General features: G+C 36.4%; 1 protein-coding gene across 1 annotated transcript in view; it reads right to left on the bottom strand.

Moving 5' to 3' along the window:
- LRP2 (LDL receptor related protein 2) overlaps positions 1–22,009 on the bottom strand; it is a 199,847-nt gene that overhangs the window by 102,482 nt on the left and 75,356 nt on the right. Inside the window, exons 14-23 of the mRNA XM_081052410.1 lie at positions 19,031–19,233; positions 17,062–17,202; positions 15,091–15,294; positions 9,388–9,580; positions 7,294–7,419; positions 6,308–6,438; positions 3,586–3,723; positions 2,920–3,201; positions 1,274–1,516; positions 42–161 (exon numbers count right to left, since the gene is read on the bottom strand). Coding sequence (XP_080908536.1) covers positions 42–161; positions 1,274–1,516; positions 2,920–3,201; positions 3,586–3,723; positions 6,308–6,438; positions 7,294–7,419; positions 9,388–9,580; positions 15,091–15,294; positions 17,062–17,202; positions 19,031–19,233 — 1,781 coding nt within the window. The remainder of the gene's footprint in view (positions 1–41; positions 162–1,273; positions 1,517–2,919; positions 3,202–3,585; positions 3,724–6,307; positions 6,439–7,293; positions 7,420–9,387; positions 9,581–15,090; positions 15,295–17,061; positions 17,203–19,030; positions 19,234–22,009) is intronic.

Genomic DNA, 22,009 nt, shown 5'->3' on the forward strand with positions numbered 1-22,009 from the left:
TTTTCTAAACATCATGAACAAAAATCAAGCTCTCCACTTACCACAACCATTCTCATCGGATCCATCAACACAGTCTTTATCCCCATCACAGACATAAAATATGTCAATACACCGATGGTCAGTGCAGTGAAATTGACTAGGTAGGCATGTCGCTGTAAAGTCTAATGTCATCCAAAAACAAAACCAAGTAACAGTTTATTGCTTGTTCAACATGTGCCAATACCACACTCAAAAATGCTAAGGAGATCATTATCTCAATTGTTTATGTGTTCCAAATTCCTTCAAATCAGCCACATTGCCAAAGTCAGCCCAGAAACAGCACTCAAAGTTAGGACAGTTTTTAGAACCAGGAATAAAAAGATGATGGGCCAAGTCAGAAACTGTGATTACACCTTTAAAAAGAGGCCACACTTAGAAAGTGAGCATGATGGGGTTGGGCTGGACTACACCCCATGAATGCTGTTAAGCCCATGACTCTCCACCACAGCTAAGCAATGGAGCCTGACTCAGCAGCATGGTCGGCACGACCCATAGACCTAGTAGCAACAGTGTATAGACAGATCAGGATAACTGAATTTAATCCAAACTTGGAGCAGAACAATTCTAAAACCAGGGTGCTCCTTTGCTGAAGAGACACAGCCCTAGAATTAGATATGCTGGCTGCCCCATCCACAACATGCAGTTGTATTAAGTATATGCATAGAATGTGAATGCTGGAAAGGATCTTAAAGCTCATCTATGCCAGAAGGAAAGTGACTGGCCTAGTCATAAAACCAAGACTAGAACTTAGTCCAGGGAACTTTGCAGACATGAAAACAACCTAAGGGAAATTAGAACTGGCAAGGTGAAAAGCAGGTGGGTAAGATTAATGGAAAGTTAAATGTGCTGTGCCTCTTTATTCTATTGCATTTTTTTCCTATATCAAAAGAAAAACCAATAGCCAACAGTCTGGATACGTTTATACGATTTAGAATAAAAAATTATTTTAAATATCTGAACAGTTAGTTGAGGGATTTTTTTTTTTTTCAATTTCTCTTTGGGTGTTAGATTTCAGAGGCAGTCCTAATTTCGCTTTCATAGAACTCAATATTTAGGACTCTCTACTTTCCATGTGTTTGCTCTTACGGCCAGTTTGACATGAGGATTGACCGGTAAAAGTGGCTAAGAGACAGTGAAAATTGTGTGAGCCTGAGAGGAATGTGTGCATGGCCTACTGATTGTTCAAATTTATTTACTCAGCTGACCGACCAAGAGAAATCAGTGCAAAACTTACTGCAGTCCTTTTCATCAGATCCATCCCCACAGTCATTATCTGTGTCGCAGACCCAGTTCCTTGAGATACACAGGTTATTATCACAAGTAAAGAAAGACGCAGGGCAGGAAGTGGGCGTGTGGGCGGGGCAGTTCTGCTCATCACTGCCATCCACACAATCACTGTGCTTGTCACAGCGCCAGTGGGCGGGGATGCACTCTCCTCCGTGGCTACAGGTGAACGCTGATGGTGCACAGGAATTGTCTACAACGGAAATGAAGGGATTGTGAAGACCTGTAAATGAGTTCTCACCTTGTAAAGACCCAATTCTCCTTTTTCAATAGAAGCATTATATAAAATACGAAAAAATGTGCAAGTCATTCAAACCATCATCATCATCATCACTGTCTGGCATTTTTTAAGCAATGATCATATACCAGGAACTTTTCTATGTGATTTATATGTTTTCTTCTTTCTTAATCCTCACAAGAATACTGTGAGGTACATGTAATTATCTGCATTTACGGATGAGGAATCTGAGACTTTGAGAGGTTGAGGAATCTGTCCAGGATTCAAGCTCTAGTTGGTGTGACTCTAAGGCCCATCCTTTACTTTTAAGCTTATACTTCCTCCAATAACAATTGCAAACTCAGTCTATAGAAACCTCAATAATCATTTTGAAAATGATTATTTTCAAAATGAAAATGAAAATGTCATTTGAAAAATGCAAATTAGTAAAATATTTGGGTAATAATCTGCACTTTTAAAAAGAGGGAGATAATACATAACAGAAAAAAAAACAGAAATTTCAGAAAAATGTACAAGCACTTATATTTTCAAATCTGTCATTCTTCTTTTTCTCTAAAAAAGACAGATTATTATTACTATTAATCTCACCTTGATAGAGATTTCTGAGATTTCAACTTTTCTCCATCTTTTTTTTTTTTATGGAATACTTTTGTCTTCTGCAATAGCATTTATTATGCTCCAAAATTTATAGACTGGATTACCATCAACAAAAGATTATAAAGGTTAAGACCACCATTTCACCCCTAATTCATTTTACACCAAACAGCAGGGGGAGAGGAACATAAGCCATTAGATTTTCTAAAGCTGTGGCTGGCCCAATGGCTCAAGTGGTTGGAACGCCGTGCTCCTAACGCTGAGGAGCGCAAGGCTCATAATACGAGCATGGGCCAGGGAGCTGTGTCCTACACAACCAGACTGAGAAACAATGGCTTGAACCAGAGTAGGGGGTGGCGGGGAGGAAGGGAATGGCGGAAGAAGTGGGTGGGGGGGAAGATTTTCAAAAGCTATTATTGCAAGTACTTATTCTGTGATACTTATTCTCTCAGATACTAAAGATTATATCCAGCTTATTTTGATTTGACTTTTTGAGTAATGACTTCATTGGTCCAAACAGCCAATGGCAAAAAGAAATTTTATTGAAGATCATCCAAATCAATGCTAGAAATCATTTGTAATATTATCTATGATATTTATTGTCTAACTTCCTAAAAGCATTTGGAGTACATGTTGAAAAACTGAAATTTTAAAGGATACTGTTTTTCCCACAGAGATAACCCAAGCTTCTTTTTTTTTTCTTTTTTTTCCCCCACCTCTCTCTGTTCATCCCAGGAAGTATCTCCAGTGTATAAGTTACTTACTAAATGTGCCACACAGATGCTCATCGCTGTTATCATGACAGTCATCAATTCCATCACAGCGGTAGTAACTGGGTACACATCTGCCGTTGTTACAGGGGAAGGAAAAGGAGCCACACTGCGCCAAAGGTGGTTCATGGGACGGGTCTTCCAGACACGTTAAGTGATTGGAAGTCAGGCTCATTCCATAAGGGCAACCACACACCCGCTGGAAATTTGGCACTGGGAAGCAGAAGTGGCTACAGTCGCCATTTGGATGGGTGGGTCGATTACAATAGTTAGAACCTGAAGAAACAATGCCCTGAAATAGTGAGTTAAGCGTATTTCCATTTGGTTGATCACATGTGCAGTTATTGCAGGAAAACAAATGAGAAAGAACGTTTTTCATACCCAATACTAAAAAGTACCTTCCTCTGGGAAATCAACATGACAAATAAAACATTCAATATAAATACAGAGAAGTGCTAACATGTGTGTTTTTTCTAGCAATACCGGTAGAGTTAATAGAGTAGAGCAGAGATTTTAAAGTTTTTTACACTATTAAACTATTTAGGTAACAGGAATATAAAACTATCAGGAACTACATGAAGTAACAATTACTGAAAGAAAAAAGGAGCCACCATATTAAATAAATCCACCCATATAAAAGAGCCCAGCAATCTCACTCACCAATTTGAATACTGTCATCATATGATTTCACATGCATTATATTACTGATGCCACTTCGGATAACTGTCATGTCTCCACCATCTGTTTTCCTGACTCGAACAATAGCACCCAGTCTCCAATCAGTAAAAAATACGTAGTCTAAGAAGAAACGTGGGTGATTAGTATGTTTATCACAGCTCACCTACAAGTAACTTGAAAAAATGCAATAGTTTTGTAATGCTTGTCGCAAATGTGAGAAGCTTCTCCCATTAATATCTGTAAAATGTTTCTGTAATCATTTTCCATGACTTATTACTCTCAAGAAATGACTGTTAAACAGCCTATATATGTAATAATACTCGGGTTTATGTTAAGGTAAGCATGTATGGAGCATTGTGATGGCATTTAATAGCATTTAGGCTCAGACTTCTATGGGTAAAATTAAAAAGCCTCAGGATTCTTCTACAGAGCATTAAACGGGGCCTCAAAAGACTGAGTTTATACACCAGATAAAGTACTAACCTGATGGTGCTCTAGGGCAAACACTTAACTGTGTGAGGGTTCATTTGTCTGGGAAAATTAAGGCAATAGACTAAATTGTCTCTAAGCTTCCTTCCAGGTTAAGCATTCCATATCCCATATCTTAATGGGAAAATTTTTAAAAATTTTTTTCACTCAGTTTTAATAAGAAGCTATTGAGAAGGAAAAGTACAGATTTAGTCCAAAATGGAAAATTAAGTATATGTTTAGAGGTCAAAACAATTACCCACAGAAGTGTGCCTATACCTATAACCACATTAATGTTTCATGAAGCTCATTATAGTAAGATAATGTAAGATTCTAAACATCAAAAATTTAATCATGTTCACTTTACACTAGCAACTAAAGCAGGGAAATAAATGTATATATTTTAACAGTTTCTAAAAAATAAAAAGGAGTTAAATTCTTTTTAACAATAGCTTAACTAACTGAAAATTCCAACTAACCAGAAAATGACGAAGATGTCACAAATATTACCATTAGACCAGTTTTCCTTAGGCATGGTCTAATCAATGACTAGTCAGTCATTGGATTCACTATATACCTAGACTGACTGGCAATCTCAGTCCCATCACTCATGAAGGTATCTTATTCTTAAACAGAAAGGAGTTCAATAAACATTTTAGTCTTGTGTGATGTGAAAGTCAAGCAAATCTAGGCTTTGTTTTTTAAAAAAAGGCATAATTTCCATGGTGTTGCACAATAAAAGAGACTTCCATTAAAAAATTCATAATGAAAGACAGTGTTGGAAGAAATTATTATTATTGTTGTTGTTGTTATTATTATTATTATTATTATTATTATTTTGGGAATGTTGTATTGTTCCCCTGGGTATGCACTCAAATTTTTTCATATTGGTAAAACCAAAAGGTACTGAACTGCCTTTTTATTCAATCCCAAAACATTCCAACAAAGAGCAGAGAAAATTTAACATTCTTATAAAGTTCCTATGTGACAGCAAATAGCACATGTCTGATACTGTTAGTAAAAAGGGAGTGAATGCATGGGGGCAGGGGGCTGAGTATAACTGACTCATCAAAAAATCTCATCAAAGCATTTTTAAAATATTTTTAAATATCATGCACTCCTCTACAGATAGACAGCAGGATGGAATATGCAATATATTTACTAACTATTCATTCCACACTACATGGGTGTGAAAAAGTTTTTATAGTCAGTGTCTAGGTTTGTTTTTCTTAAGGCACTGTACTAACTACTCAGAGTAGGACGTTTCAAACAGGGACACAACTAGCAGTTGGGTAGGGCTGTTGGTGGATCACAAAATGGTACCCCCTTTAACTAGACGAATTACAGTTTATCAAGCAAAAGCCGGGTAGATTTTAAGTGCCTGATATTTAAAAATAGATTTTAGTCTCTCCTCACCCTCTTGGTCAGGCACTTGAAGCCATACAATCGTTCACAGAAACCCTGTTTTCAAGACTAAACAAACCACCTATTTGATGGTGCCAAGCTACATTCCTATTCCCAGCAACTAAACTCACAACAGCGTGTCTACACTCAAGAGGAAAGATGAGAGAAGGAAAACAGATACATTGGTATCAATATTGCTGCTGTAGTTTCCCAGAATTCCATGCCCCCAGCAATCTTTACTAGTAACATTAAATTATTTGGAAAGGTTGATGAAAAAAACAACTGTCTTCATAAGCCATATCCTAACATTGCTGTTTAACAAAGATGTTGTCAGTTACCCAACACTGATTAAAAAGCTTCAGTTATTCAGTGAGTATACAGTTGATAAGTATGTGTTAATAGTTTTTCCACAATGATGCTAAAGAGAATCTTGCAAATATCAGAGAACAATGAAATGCTACAATAGTTACTACAAACAGCTCTTGCTGTTTATTCTTGAAAATGATGAAGCCAGTAATTTACTATTTCTTCGTGTGATATATAACAGAGAACTTGGTATGTTAAATTATATAATACATGAAATCTACATTGAGCTATACCAATATAAGTTGTCAATATTATCTAAAAGTGTCTAAAACAAAAAATACACTCTAAAAGTGAAATATTCAATCAACAAATCAAATATTTTGTCTATACGTAATAGCACCACTTTAATTTTTGTACTCTAAAATGAGATTTAGCAGGACTATGAAATTGCCAAATGAGGATGAGTCTACTGTTACAACTTGCAATGTACAAAAACAACACAAATGTTTATTGCTTCAAAATTTACCTTGAAAGATGGTAAGTCCAAATGGATGTGTCATCTGCTGTATATGGCCCAGGACTCTTCTATCTAAACCATCAAAGGTGCTGTGCTCAATTTTATCAAATAAGGCATCTACCCAGTACAGTCGTAAAGCACTAAAATAATAAAATAATTCGTTATTTGTTATCCAGAAACTAGCAAAGCACCCTTTACAATGAGGGCATTCAAAAACAGTATATTCAGTTGACACATTTATTAAAGTTTTTAAAACTTAAATTATACTCATTAAAACTTTAATAGTTTCATGTCCATCCCTGCACACACACCCCAGAAACATGCAGCCACTTTCATGAAGTGATTTTCAATTAAATCTTTGAGTTAGGAATTTTACTTTTCTCCTTGTTAAATCAATAAGAAAAACATTGGTAGTAAACCTACGTTTAAAAGGTTAAGTACATTTCTTCCTTTTTTCTCCTATAAACTGTTTTGGCATTTCATGGCTATAACCTTATTTACCCTGTTACTTTTACCTATATTCTTAAATAGATCATCAAGTTTTTGAGAGCATATCTTATAATTCAAATATTCTCCCAAAGTGAATATAAACAAATATACAGTTGTTAATTGACACCAAAGATTTCCGAGCATCGAGATGCCTCCTATAACAATTAAGCATGGCCTCCACTTCATCAAATCCCTCTCCTACTTCTAATAAGGCTTGGGTCTTGTCTCTTCCATATTGATCTCCCATAAGGCCTTATCATTCTGCTTCCTCTATCATTTTGAATATTCATGAATACACTAGTTTTCATCCCAGCAAAAGCAGACTAACTGTGTTTGTGTTTTTATGTTCTTATATCATTCTATATCTTTCTCTCATTACCAATCAATGATGTAAAAATACCTAAGGGCATGTAATACCAGTGTCCTCACTCCATATTTCCACATATTGCCTCATTCGTGTTCCTCAGTAAGTGAGAACTCAGTATTTTGGGATGGTTTCTACTTACCCCCAATCAATGGCCAACCCATTTGGCCATCCAAGAGTAGTATTTACTATAGGTAAAAGATTAGATCCATCACCCCATGCTCTCATAATTTTAGCAGGACGAAACCAATCGGTGAAGAATATATACCTAGAAAAAGAGGTAATAAATCAAAGATGTTAACACTGGGCAAATTATATGGCTTAGTGAGATATAGCACAAACACAGGTTCTCCAGATACTTGCTGCAAGTAATTTCATTTTTTGTGTATGTTATCGGGCTTAAATGACGAGGAGGGACGAGAGCAGAATCTGTTTATTAAACAGATTGAGTGTACAACTTCTCTAATTCTTAATTAAAAGTTTAGTTTTCAACATATAACCAGTCACAAATACAAATGGCATTAAAATGGACATCCAGAGCAGAAAACCACTATGCTATACCTAGGACCCAAAACTATTGTCACCAAGTAGATTCTTTAAAAAGACACAATTCAGGTTACATTTTAAATATTCCAATGTTGTTCAAATGAAATAATAAACTATGATAAAGAAAACATATTTTAAACTCTCTCTTTTTCTCTGGATTAAACATCCAAGATCCACTAAATCTCTCTTTGGTCATCTTCCACATGGAATTGATAAATTTGCAGGAAAGCATTTCATCCCTGATGAAGAATGCATCCAAATCAACAACATCTTACCCAAGGCATCTCTTTTTATTCTGAGGAGTGGCAAAAAAGGTAAGTCTGGGGGCGAAAAAAATTTTTCTCTTTCATATGAGCCTCAGGAACAAAAATAAGTCTTTTCCAAAATGTAACTTTCTAAAGTGTGACTTCATATTATTTTTAATGCAGGAGCCATTAGGAAAGGAATTTAACAGCTTTTCAAACCCAAATACCAAAGATTTAAATAAATTCATTAGAAAATCAACTCTCTACAGGGCAATAAAATTTCTTGCCAATTATTATCAGTTCTAAAATGTTTCTTACATTTATTTCATAAGGAGAAAATTAAAATATAAAATAAACATTCTAGAGATAACATACAGAGTTGTTAGACCTACAGGCTTTCTAGTCAAACAGGCCTGGAATTTGATTACTAACTGTTGCTTAAAAGCTTTGGGTCCTTGAATCTCTCTGAGCCTCAGATTCATTATTTCAAAAACAGGTATTATACATACCTTGCTCACAAACTAGCTTTTGGATTAGACAAGATTATACCGGGGGTGCCAAAAAAAATGTATACAAGTGGACACTTTTGTCAACATTGCTCAAGCAGTAATTCGTGGTAATCAGAAGTGTCTAGAAGCTGATAGTAACCACTTTGAGCACCTCTTGTAATTGCAGAAGTCAAACGTGACTTGTATTCATCTTTTGTTATTGGTATATATTGAGTATTACAATTTTAATACAGTTTTCCTTTCTTAAAATGTGTACACATTTTTTGGCACCCTCTGTATATGTAAAGTGCTTACTATGTGCCTGCAGTGAATCAGGCTTTAGTGAATTATCAGTCATCTTTTTTTTGTTTTAATTATTCCATTCAAATATAACTACCTAGTTTAGACTCGTTCTAAACAAACATATTAGCTATTAAACGTATTTAAATAAGAAAGGTAAGAACCTAAAAGAAATACTGTAAAGTGTTCTGTCTTTTCTTGTCTGATACCACCAATTATGGAATGGCTAAACATGAAACTTTATCTGTGCTCTGAAAGATTTTATTCTGAAAACTACCGAATGATTAAGCAAGTTTTACTAAGCTCTCTATCAATACATTAAAGCAGGGAAAGAATTTGAGCCTTTCCTGATAATTCTGTTGCATATTCATTTCTTCCCTAATGAATCTGTATCACATTATTTGGTCCTCTGCAATTGTGGAAAAAAAAAAACACACATCGGTGAAGACTGGGAAAGCTGAAACTAAAGAGAAAGTTTTTTGAAGGAGATAAAGTGATTACTTAAGCTTATGCTACAGGGATAAAATTTAAGGTGATTTCAATTTATATAGTTCAATCTTATATTTGTTGAACTTGCCAAATCCCTATTACATCATTTTTCGATAACTTTAAAAGACATACAGTTTCGAGCTCTCAGGAAAACATGAACACACTTACCCAGCAATAGGATGAACTACAATTGCTCGTGGATTATTTAAATTCTTGACTATTTCACGTCTCGATTTATCAGCTAGCCTCATGACACTGATACTCCTATAAGAAATGTCTGTCCAATAGAGATTCTTTGAAATCCAGTCAAAAGTCAAACTTTCAACACTTTCCACCCTGTTAGCTGTGAGAATTTCTCTTCCTATAAGTTAAAATATGGACATGGTTTAAACTAAGCATATTTTGTAAGATACATTTTCATACTACTGTGCATTTAAATTTTGTGCAATATATCAGAGCATATTTCAGTAACATGTAAAATTCTTTTTTTAAAAATTGTAAACTACTGAGCAACAACGTGAAATAAACCTAGAATCTATTCATTCGCAAAAGTTTAGATCTCAAAGAATAGATATGATTCTGATAAATGCAACCAGGAGTGGTAGGCCTAGATTTACTCCCTTGTTCAAGCTTCCAGAAAAAAATGTCTCACTGCAGAACATCTGAAGAAGAGATACCTGAGTTCACATACTCACAAACACCTCCCACAGACAGCTCTGATAAGCTGACACTGCCAGGTACGCCTGGGGGAGATCTCGGAGGTATGACTGCCCAACCCTCTCAGACAGTCTTTTATAGCCACAAAGTTGCCAAGTTTGGAAAAGACCAAGTTTGATACCAGAAAGGAAATAAAAACTGAGTACAAGAGAAAAAGGCCACTTTCCTCTTTGTGAAAATGTATGCCTTTTCCCCTATTTTTCCTTTTCTCACCAAAGGAAATCTGAATCAGAGTGAACAATCACACTTCTTTCTTTTGAAGTAAGAAAAGCAACCTTTGTGCTTTTTCCATGTTTGTTCAGAAAATTGTAAAAATAAAAAATAAAAAAATTCCTCCATACTAGATATTTAGGAAACATAATACTGCTAATAGTATTTATTAATAATAATAGCTTATATTTACCACCTTCTTTGAGCCAGGAACTGGCCCACGTACATTACATGGATTCATCAGCTCAGTCAAGAAGGTATTATTAGTAACCCTATTTTACAGATGAGGAAAAGAGAAATGTAGACACTGCCTTCAAGGTATTTATAATAAATGGGGGAGAGAAGAGGAGGTAATTACTCCGAGAGGCAAAAAATAAGAGTAATAGGTGCTGTGCTGGAGGTCTGCACAGCATGGCATAAGAGCACAGACTCTGAATGGAGCATATGGCTAGGTGGAGGGATGGAGAGGTTTCCCAAAGAAAGTGGTGAATTAGGGGCTGTAGAAAAGCAAAGACTTGGGAGAACGAGAGAGAAAGAGAGAGAGAGAGAGAGAGAGAGAGAGAGAGAGAGAGAGAGAGAGAGAGAGAGATTGAGAATTCCACATGTTTGGAGCATGGTTGGAAGTTAATGACATAATGATAGGTGTAAAAAAAAAAAAGAAAAAAGGGCGGGGGGAGAAGTTTAGATAACCACCAGATTTCTGGGAGGAATATGGGTGGGGGATAGAGGGGGCAGGGGGAGTGGTCATGCTCTTCCCTGGAGGCAGGAGGTCTGTGAGAAATGGGAAAGAAGTGTCCAATTAGGCATATTGCTTTTGAGGTGGCTGTGGGATGTCAAGGTGAGATACTCAAAAGGCAGTTGGCACTGTAAGTCTAAGAGATTTGGATGGAGATTCTGATCACCACCTCCAAGAAGCCTGCCCTGACCTTTGCCTCGTTCCCCAGGTTAGGAGGAAAAACCCTCAGTGAGTGCCCTGTCCTAAGTGTCCCCATACTGATTTATAATTGCTACACAAATGGCAATCAAAGACACGGAAGGTGCAAAATTAGCCTGAAGAAGATGCAGAATAAGAAGAGACTGGTGTTGAACACTAGAGATCACAGTTATTTATAGGACAGGCAAAGAAGAGACCTCTAAGAAACACTAGGAAGAATGACCAAGCAATAGAAGGAAATCCAGAGTGGTGTTGGACTGGACTGTCATGGAATAAAACATTTTAAGAAGATGACCTAAGTGCCAAATTTAAGAACCGAAAGCTTCTAACAAGGAGACTGGCAGTGACCAAAATGAGAAGGGTTTCAAGTGACATAGTGGGCAGATTGCGATGAGGTGAGGAATAAGTGAGAAATGTGGAATTGGGGACAGGAATGTGCAGACCAATCTTTTCTGAAGCTTGTCCACGAAATGAAGCAGAGAGAGGGCTGTAACTGGAGAGGCTCATGGAGTGGTGTGTGGGTTGATTTTTGTTTTAGGCATGAGAGACTTGAGCACATTGATGGGAGAAAATCAGCAGAAAAAGAGAAGCTGGAGAAGAGAAGGGATAATTGATGAAGCAAATTCCCTGAGGGCTTCATTCAGCCAATCCTGACTTTAATTTGATTTCCGACAACTCATTGACACTTAACTTCTCCCAGGAAAAACAGAGCAGTGTAATACTTTCTTCACTTAAGCATAGAGAGTTTATCCACTGACCAGAAGAATAATTTAACTTGCTCAGCATGTGGACTTGAAACTGACAAAAAGCATGATGAGAATTGCAGTTTGACAGAGCAGAAGGAAGCTGACCTGTGGAGGTACCTGCAGGAAACCCAATACTGCCTTGTGGTGAGAGCTGAGATTGACTGGAGTTCTGTAAGCTCAGCGGACCTGATTCTAGTCCCCAGAAAAGATGGATTCTGCTTCAAAAGAGCAAATTAACCACACGTATTTACCTCCTCTTCCTTCCAAACTCTATCAAAATGACAGTAAAAGAAGAGCAGATGAGAGATTTCCACAGTATGGAAAAGAAAGGGATTGGAGGAGGAGTAACTCACGAAGTGGAGGGAGAAAGTTGTAAACTAAGTGCCAGCAGAGGGGAAACCGACACACACACACATGCAGAAACCTCAGCATATGTCCTCTCAGAGACACCAGGCTCTGTGAAAGGCAGAGGCAAACAACTAAGAGGCTTAGTTAAAAGTTAGTATCAGGAGCAATTAAAACCCCAGGTCCCAGACCCTAAGCATCTATTCCACTCCCTTCCATCTACCCCCTCTAACAGAACAGAGATTTTCTTTTCCGGAGGAACTGAAGCAGAGAGGCTATGGGTTCAGCACACAATGCACAGAGGAGAGTCAGGGGGATACTGAATTGACAGGTCGCGGCTCCCTGTCCTCTGTACTGCTCCAGACTATTGCCAGTCAGCTCCCCCACCTCCTCTTACTCTCCACCCTGAGGGGAACAGAGACATCTACTAAGGAAAAACTGCCTGTCTCCAGAAAAAGATTTACTAGTACTGACATTTGTGAGTTCCCCGACCAAAATGCTGCCTCATCACCTGAAGTTCGCCAGCTGGTGAGGCCCATCCGTTAACCTTGCTCTTAATATCAAACAAGGGTACAGAAATTGAAAGAAAGCCTCCATCATGGAAAAGCAAGTTGAAAACAAATCAAAAGGAAAAAGGAACCTAAAAGAGGAAGATTCACTTTTCAGTGTAATTAATATCTTCAGAGAAAAAAGATTGAATTTCTGGAACAAGAACAGTTTTATGAGAAAAAAGGAATAATCCAAGCGCTTCAAAATTGAAAACATTATAAATAAAGTTGAAAAATTCAATAAAAGGGCTGAAAACTAAAATGCCAAAAAGAAAAATAAAATCTAACAGAAAGGAAAACAAAATGATAGAAATTAGAACTAGGAGAGTAAATAAAAAAATAAATAAATGGTTAATTTAACATTTTACTATTAAGAATTACAGAGGGATTAGAAAAATACAGAGGCAAAAAACTCTTCCAGAATAGGACATAAATCTTCAAATAAAAGGGATAACAAAAAGATTCTAAAAGCTTCTGGAAAGGAATGAAAACAAAACAATAATGATAACAAGCCCAAAAGGTCAAATACATTGAAATGGTACTTGAGATGATATAGGATTCTCAACACTGGATACTAGAAGACAGTGAAGCAATGTCTTCAAATTTACAAGGTAAACTTATTTTCACCTTATAATTCTATACCCAGCCAAATAGTCAAGGTAGAAGGCAAGATAAAAACACTTCCAGGCATACAAAAACTCAAAAACTATACCAGCTCATTTTTCTTAAGAAGCTACTATGTCCTGTGTTTCAGCAAAATGAGGGGGAAAAATCTGGAAAGAGAAATAAATGTCCTGTCCAAAACAGGAGATCCTGCACAGGAACGGGAAAAAGGGAAGTCTAAAGACAAGAGCTATGCACCAGATTCAGAGAGAAATGAGTCTCAATGGAACAGAGAATAGAAGTCTCCAGAAGTGGAAAAAATTTAATCATTTGCATTTTATAGATAGATGATAGATAGATAGATAGATAGATAGATAGATAGATAGATAGATAGACAGACAGACAGATAGACATTTGATATATCTGTTGGAGCATTTGGGGGAAAAATATATGATATTATATAGGAAACTAAGCAAAAGAAGGTGGGACAATTGATAACTCCAGAAAAAAAATCAAAAAATGTTCAAGAAAAACCATCATAGAATGTTACTTGGCTTAGTAGTGAACAATACTAATATTTATATCATTTCAATAATATAAACAGCTACTGTAAATTTAATCAAAAATTACAATCTAGCTTTTTAAAGAGCCTGGGCAGAGAGTGAAGTTGGAAGAGCGGAAATCTAAGAGTTAAATCCTCATTTGTGACAAGAAAGTAAATAGTCTAAAATGACAAGAAATAGTCGTACAAGCAAAGTATTACAAACATGGGGACAAATAATAGAAGTGCTGAAAAAATGGAAAGCAATAACTTCTGAAGAGCAAGTCTGGCTTGGGGGAAGGATAGAACAGGGTAATACGGTTTTTCATTAGTAACAACTATAATAATAGCTAATATTTCCTGAATACTTACTATTTTCCAGGCATTATTTTAGGTGTTTTACATGTACTAGCCTAAAATTTTCTCAATAACCTTACAAGCTAGGTAATAGCCGTATTATTATTATTATTCCTATGTTACACATTTAGGAGAGTGAGGTAGAAAGAAATTAAGTAACTTCCCCAGGATTACAAAACAAGGAAATGTGAGAAGCCATGAATCCAAACTCGGCAGTCTAGCTCCTGAACGGCCCCTCTTCGTTGTTATGTTATACTGGCTAATTTTTTTCCAACTGCAGGGTTGCAAAATCCAAGTTCTGGATCGTGCCATCATCCAATAAAGTACCCAAATGTAAGATGAGACTGACTTTAATTTATCTTTCTGTGATGAATATGAAGATTTTAACACAATTCCAATCAATTAAAAATTTACAGTAAACCCATACTCGCATATAATTCATGTCTTTTTAAAAATGTTATTATTCCAAGCCCAGCATTCAGGGAGCGCAGCATTCCTAAGGAGAGGTGGTCCCATTGGATCAATCTGGCTGTTTGCGTATGAGGAACAGCCTCTCCAAGTAACCCATTAACTGCTTTCATGCACTTGACACTCTTATGGAGTATAAGCTCCGTTTACACTGATTTTGTCATTGTTAAAATGCACCCTCATGTATAACTTATTTTGAAAATAAAGGAAAAGTATTCATTTTAATTTAATTTGTAAGAAAAGCAATTGATTTCTTTCCCTGACCTAAAAGTATGTAGCAAGCTTAGTAAAAGACTCTGCTTAAGAAGTGAATGCAAAGTTTTCTAATACTAAGCAAATTATTAGCATGATTATTGAAAACAGACAAAACATGCAAAAAAAAATTTTTAAACCCTCTCTCACCTGTGCCATCGACCTTTTGTTTATAAATCATGTCTACTGATGTATCTGAAAAAAAGATAGTGTTCTCCTGGGCATCAAAGTCAATTCCAACAAAGAAAGAAGGATTTCCTGTCACTGGAACCATGACGTCTTCCTGGGTAGAGATAGTGAATGGGATCCCACGAACAGCCACTTCAGATGAGAAAATCAAGAACTGCTTAACAGCTATAAGGAGAAGGACAGAGAGCAGTCAGCCACAGGATGGTTCTTGCCCTCTCCGAATTCCAGAGAAACTACTTACACATCAATAAAACAGACTTTATAATTCTGAAACGTAATTCTGAAATAAACATAAAAAATAAATCTGTGGAAAACATACTTGGAAATAATGAAGGCATACAAGTATTACAATCTTACATCTTCTTGAGAAACTTATTCTTCTGATGCATTTATATAAAAGATGGTGCCTATATGCTTTATTTTTAAAGCCGCATAAACTGAACTGCTTAGTAATTCCATCAAAATTCTCGAGAATTTACTTTGGTATAGAGATCATTACCAAGAATCCTACTGCAGTTTTTGAGATGTCAAGATCAGTAAAAGAAAGAAGTAACAGCAACCAGGTCAATTATTGAGAAGAAATTAAAGGTGTGAAAGAAGGGAGGGGAGGGGAGAAACGGAAGAAATGGGAAATGAGTGTTGTTTAAAATCAAAGGAGACAGCGACAGTATGTCAGGAAATCAGAGAGATAAAAGATGTATATCTAAGACAAAGATATAAAAATTACAGAAGGAGCTTAAAATCAAAATTATTAGATAACATAGTATTGATATAATAGTTAGAAACATGATTGTTTTTTGAAATCACATTTGCTTTGCATGAAATCTGTAGCATGCAGATTTTAGTTTAATGAGCAATTGTCAACACAGCTCTTCCTAGCACGTTATCTTTGACTAAGACCAGATACTAAAAGAGATGTTGGTGGATAGTGGCGAATGGCAAGAAAACATCTAGAATACATGATATTTGGATGGTAAAATTGCATTTTAAAGACAGAGTTGGATTGACTGAAAGAAATTTTCATGAAAACACGTATGCTGTGCTGGCATGTTCTGCAGGTCTCTGGAGCCATTTCTATCTAAAATTGAGAAATATGAATTTTTAAATGAGGGTGATTTTTATCTAAATCTGGGATTATTTACAAAGCTAACAAATTTATCTGAATTGGAATAAGAGAACTTACATGCTAAGCCAGAAGAAGCACCATCCGAGGAGCAAGAATTTGTCAAAAGCATAAAAAGGAGCACGGTCAAAGTCAGAATAAGAGAAACAAATACTGTAGAAGTTTAGTTCATCAGCAGCAGAGGACAAGGCAATGGCTGGATTATGAGTAAATATGTAAGTAATCAAAGAGGAAAAAAGGAAGTCTTTAAGGTAAGAATAGATCCCAGAGTATAAAGGCAGATATAAAGGGAAAATTTGAACTGAAAAGAGAAAAATAGATGAGGAAAGGAGCCGCCCCGACACTTATGAGTTTATGTTGGAAGATAGCAATAAAGCCAGGTGGGATCAAGATGTGATTACCTGACTCAAAGTGGCATAAGTAGCAGTCTAGGACAGGTCAATAAAAGTGATGGGAAGTGCTAACATCTAAAGTGGAAAAGGAATACATAATAGAAAAAAGAACTCAAAATTAAATCCTATGGAATTTCAAGAGCATAGTTTATAAAGGAGACAAAGATTTCAGGAAAGAGACAAAGGGGAAAGGGAGCCCCGGGAAATCCAAGCTGTGAAATTAAAGGAGAGTCCCAAGGGACAGAAAGGTACACAGCTCTGAGTATAAGGGGAGTGGTGCCCACTGATGACGATGCCCTATGGGCTACAGAACACTTATTCACAGTGAAAAAGCGTGACTGGGAGCTCTCCTAGTCCAAGAGCAGCACGTATCCCTGTGGTGTCTGCCAGAAAGACAGTCCCAAACGGATTTCTTACCAACACAGAGGTGGCCATCCACATCCAGGTTGAAGCCAAAAGTGCACTTGCAGCGGTAACCCAAACCACCATTATCTGTTCTGTGACTGAGGACGCAGACCTGTTCACAGCCCCCATTGTTACTGCCACATGGATTGCTAGCTGGAGGGGGGAAAATGCACAGGGTTAAATCTCAGTTAGAAACGTATAATTATCCCCGACATGGAAAGCCACTTTGAGACCTGTAGGTGAAAGTAAATAATGGGTTTAAAATTTGGAGACATCACTACCGGTGGCTACATCCGCATCTAGATGCACTGTCCCTCCCAATCTCATCGCTGCTCTCCCATCTACTCAAACAGGTGGTGGCAAAAAGCAAGATTCCTACAACTGGATCATTCTGGGGGTTCTCTCCCCCCAGTAATTGTGTCTGCTAGTCTCAGTGACTAGAAAATGACTGCTTCCCGAAAAAACTTTGGCACTCTTTTACCATTCATAAGATATAATAAATAACTATAACTCACTAGATGCTTACTCTATAAGAAAGCCAATTTACAATCAACGACTCTAAGATATAAGCAGCAGTACCCCAATTTTGCAGAAAAGGAAACCAAGTCTTCAAAAGATGAAACAACTTGCCCAAGATTATTCAGCGGCTAAACAGTGACACTAGGTTGAAATCCACATCTGACTCCAAAACCCTACATGTCTGCAACACAAACCAGTTTGTACTTCCAAAAACCATCCTCAAACACAGTGACCTCAGAAAGTTCACTGTACACAATGCTGCCACAGCTAAAAATGTCATATGTGCTTTTGAAATTGTCTTCTTGACCTTGAGTTATTCTTTAAAATAGTCTCTTTACCCTCTCAGGTGGATTGATTTGGAGTTTACAACAGCCAGACATCATTCTGAGGCAAATAACAGAAATAATTCAGGTGATAAAATTGGGTAATATTTTTGGTGATGGGCAGATTTAAACAGTCCACGAACTGACTATTCCAAAGAGAGATTTCCAAAATGTTTTGAGATACAATATGTTTTCGGATAAAGTATGTTTTCCCAGAATGACTACATTAAGGGATATTCATCTGAATAGTTTCTTTGAAATAAATAAATAAATAAACCTAATTATAGTCTTTCTCCATCAGCCAGGTAGGATCAAAATGTGATTATCTGACTCCAAGTGGCAAGTGTGGCAGACTAGGAAAGTTCAGAGACCCATCACTTAACATGAGAGTTTCGGAGTGAAATCTGTCATTCTCTGAATTATTGTTCACTGATAGTAAGCATTCTACCAATATAGTCTAGTTGTTTATATTTCATTTCTTTGCTGCACAAGTAAATACAGAAAAGAGCCATATATAGTCTAGACAGTCATGTCAATTTAAAACCTTGAAACACACACAAAGCTTACTATAAAATAAAAGAAAACTAAACAGTGTCTGAATATAAATATTTCTTTTTTTGGATAAGTTACCATCCAGGGTCACCAAACCCAGTCAGCTTATGACAGATCTAATGGAAACCAAAGAACAGGTGTCTGACATATACAGCAGAGAAGAAAAATAATGGCTCTGACAATACCTAAAATGAGTACTTAGGCATGTCATTGTCTTTTTCTGGGCCTCAGTTTCCTCAGCTGTAATACTAGAGGATTGAATTACAAGATTTCTCCCAGTAGAATGAGTTTGGTTTCTTTCCTGCTATATCAGTAGTATTTAGACACGATCTGGCACATTGCAGGTGACAATAAAAATCTGTTAAATTAATCTCTAAGTTTCCTGTAGCTTTGACATTTTAACTCTGAAATATGTCAATTTCTCAAGAATGCCCAGGATCTGCAGAGCCAATTTCAGAAGGTTTAACTCTCTAGGTAACTCTTCATATATCTCACGAGAACCTCCTCATCATTAACTTCCATAGCTTTGAGAAAACCTTTCTACCAAGGCCAGTACCAAACACGGTTTCCATTGTTCTGGAGCTTACCGTGGGGCTGCCTGAGGGAATGGTAAACAGTCACTCCAAAGGGCCTCAGGGAAGACTGGTAGTACACTTGTGGGTTGGTCTCCGTGAACTTGTTTGCCTTCATTACAGCCATCTTTGTCCAATCAGTAAAGAATACACTCTCTTCAAACAAGCTTATTCCAAAGGGATGAGGAATGCGTGAGCCTCCATGAAGCACTGTTTTCCTGTTTCAGAAGATACATATCATACAATTTTTTGTTTCTTTTTGCTTTACTTTGATTAAAAGTGGAATTACTTCAAGCAAATGCTTAAAAAGCTAAATTTCTTCTTACAAATATAGAAGACATAAATAATACACATTTTAAGATACAGGTGTATTCCCGCCTATACTTGATAGAAGGATTTTCATATATCTCTTGGACAAGACCTTTGAAACTTCAAGTCTAGTCTCAGTCCTAGCTTGTTCTAGATTTTTTAAGAAATTATTGTTTTCTTATCTGCTCTTCATTCTTTTAAGGTTGTACCATATATCAAAGGACAAAGATGTGACATATCATTTTGAAATCCGTGAGAGAGTGTACAAGGGAACGGCAGTCTGCGAGAGCATGCCTTCCACACATACTTCACACTGAAACACTAACCATTTCTCAGCAATTAGGGTACAGGACAGTGAGTGGTAGAATTCAACCCACAGCAAACACACAGATGTGTTCCTGATGTCACTCTAGGGGGAGAAAAAAACAATGCTACCACTTTTAGGGTTCCTCTCAATGAAGCCATCAACTGACCACACATGCAGTGGAGACATAGTGTGCTCAGAGCTACTTAAATGGGAAGAAAATAGAAGTGAAAAGTGCTAAGGGGAAGAAATCAACAGTGCCCTCTATGACTACATCTGCATAAATGATCATTCACTTAGGCTATATTAAAAGTGACATGGAAGATGGCTGATGAGGAAAACCTTTTTTTTTTCTCTTGGCATAATAGATCTCAAAGAAAAATCTTACCAGCCTCTCAAAACTAAAAAGCACAATAGAGCTCTAGGAAGACTCAAAGATACTAACACTAGAAACATACTAAGGGAGAAAAAAGAAACTAAGGTGACAAGTTACTGCACACTTTGAAATACTCAATAATGACATGATACATTAAGATTGGAGAATGGTACTGGGAAAATTAAAAAGTCACATACAAAAGAAAGAAACTAGACTGCCATCTTTCACCATACAGAAAAATTAACTCAAAATGGATCAAAGTCATAAAATATGAGACCTGAAACAAGAAATTACATAGAAGAAAACATAGTTACTAAACTTATCTTGGTCTTAAAGAGGATTTTATGAATTTGACCTCAAAGGGAAGGGAAGTAAATGCAAAAATAAATGAATGGGACTATATCAAACTAAAAAGCTTCTATACAGCAAAAGAAAATGTCAACAAAACAAAGAGGCAACCAACCAAATGGGACAAAATATTTGCAAACAACACCTCCAATAAGGGGCTAATATCCAAAATATATAAAGAACTCCACAACTCAACAACAACAACAAAAAGCAATCCAATTTTAAAATGGGCAGAGGAACTGAACACACACTTCTCTTAAGAAGACATACAAATGACCAACATATATATGAAAAGATGTTCAACTTCACTCGATATTAGGGAAATGCAAAATGCAAATGCAAAATCAAATCAAAATGCAAATTAAAATGTCTATAATTGACAAGACTAATAATAAGTGTTGGAAAGGTTGTGGAGAAAAGGGAACTCTCATACACTACTGGTGGGAATGTAAGTTGCTACAGCTACTATGGAAAACAATATGGAGGTCCCTCAAAATAATTGAGAATAGAATTACCAAATGACCCAGCAAACCCTCCTCTGGATATCTACCAAAAAAATCTGAAAACATTTATCCATAAAGGTACATGTATCCCTATGTTCACTGCAGCATTATTCACAGTAGCCAAGACATGGAAACAAACAAAGTGTCCTTCAACACATGATTGGATAAAGAAGATGTGGTATATACTATATACAATGGAATATTACTCAGCCATAAGAAAAGATGAAATACTGCCATTTGTGACAATATGGATGGATCTTGAGATTATCATGCTAAGTGAAATAAGTCAAACAGAAAAGGCAAGAATCATATGATTTTACTTATATGTGGGACATTAAACTAAAAGCAACAAAAAAAAAGACAAACAACCAAAAACTCATAGACACAGACAACAGTTAAGTGGTTACCAGAGGGTAAGGGGGGGAGGGAAGAGTAAAGGGGGTCAAATACATCGTGAAGGAAGGCAATTTGACTTTGGGTGGTGAACACATACTGCAATATACAGATGATGTATTATAGAATTGTACACTTGAAATCTATATAATTGTATTAACCAATGTCACCCCAATAGATTTAACTTTAAGGGGGGGGGCAGAATTATTGATACATCCACACACACAAAAAAAAAAGGATTGGAGAATGATTTTTTCAGTTAGCAAATTCCAGAACCCTGAATGACACCAAAGCAAGAGGCAATGCCTATGGTTTCAGCTATACTCATGAGCTTTAACATCACTTTGATGTTTCTTCACAGCCAACGAACCACTCAGATTTTTCTGAAACTAGTAATTTTTTATCTTTTACGTTTTAGTTTAACCTCAGCATAAAAATATTTGGACTATATAATATATGCTGTGAAAGAGAAAAAAATTAAGCAATTTCTCAATTATTTTTATATGACTTAATGGGTTACCTAACATTTTTTTCAATAAATTAATTCATATTCTCACTATAGGAACCAGTTTCAGTGACAAGAAGCCAGTCTTGATACCAAATCACTTTATTTAACCAAGTAGAGACTGTTCCAAGAATACAAAATCCAGTGACAAACTGTGATACCATCCTAACAAAATAGCTAAAAGAGAAAACAAAACGATAATATTCTTTTCATTGAGAAAATAATAAAATCAAGTCATTTAGAAAAGTTTAACTGG

The sequence above is a fragment of the Rhinolophus hipposideros genome (genome assembly GCF_964194185.1).
Source record: "Rhinolophus hipposideros genome assembly, chromosome: 6".
In the NCBI taxonomy this organism is placed as follows: Eukaryota; Metazoa; Chordata; class Mammalia; order Chiroptera; family Rhinolophidae; genus Rhinolophus; species Rhinolophus hipposideros.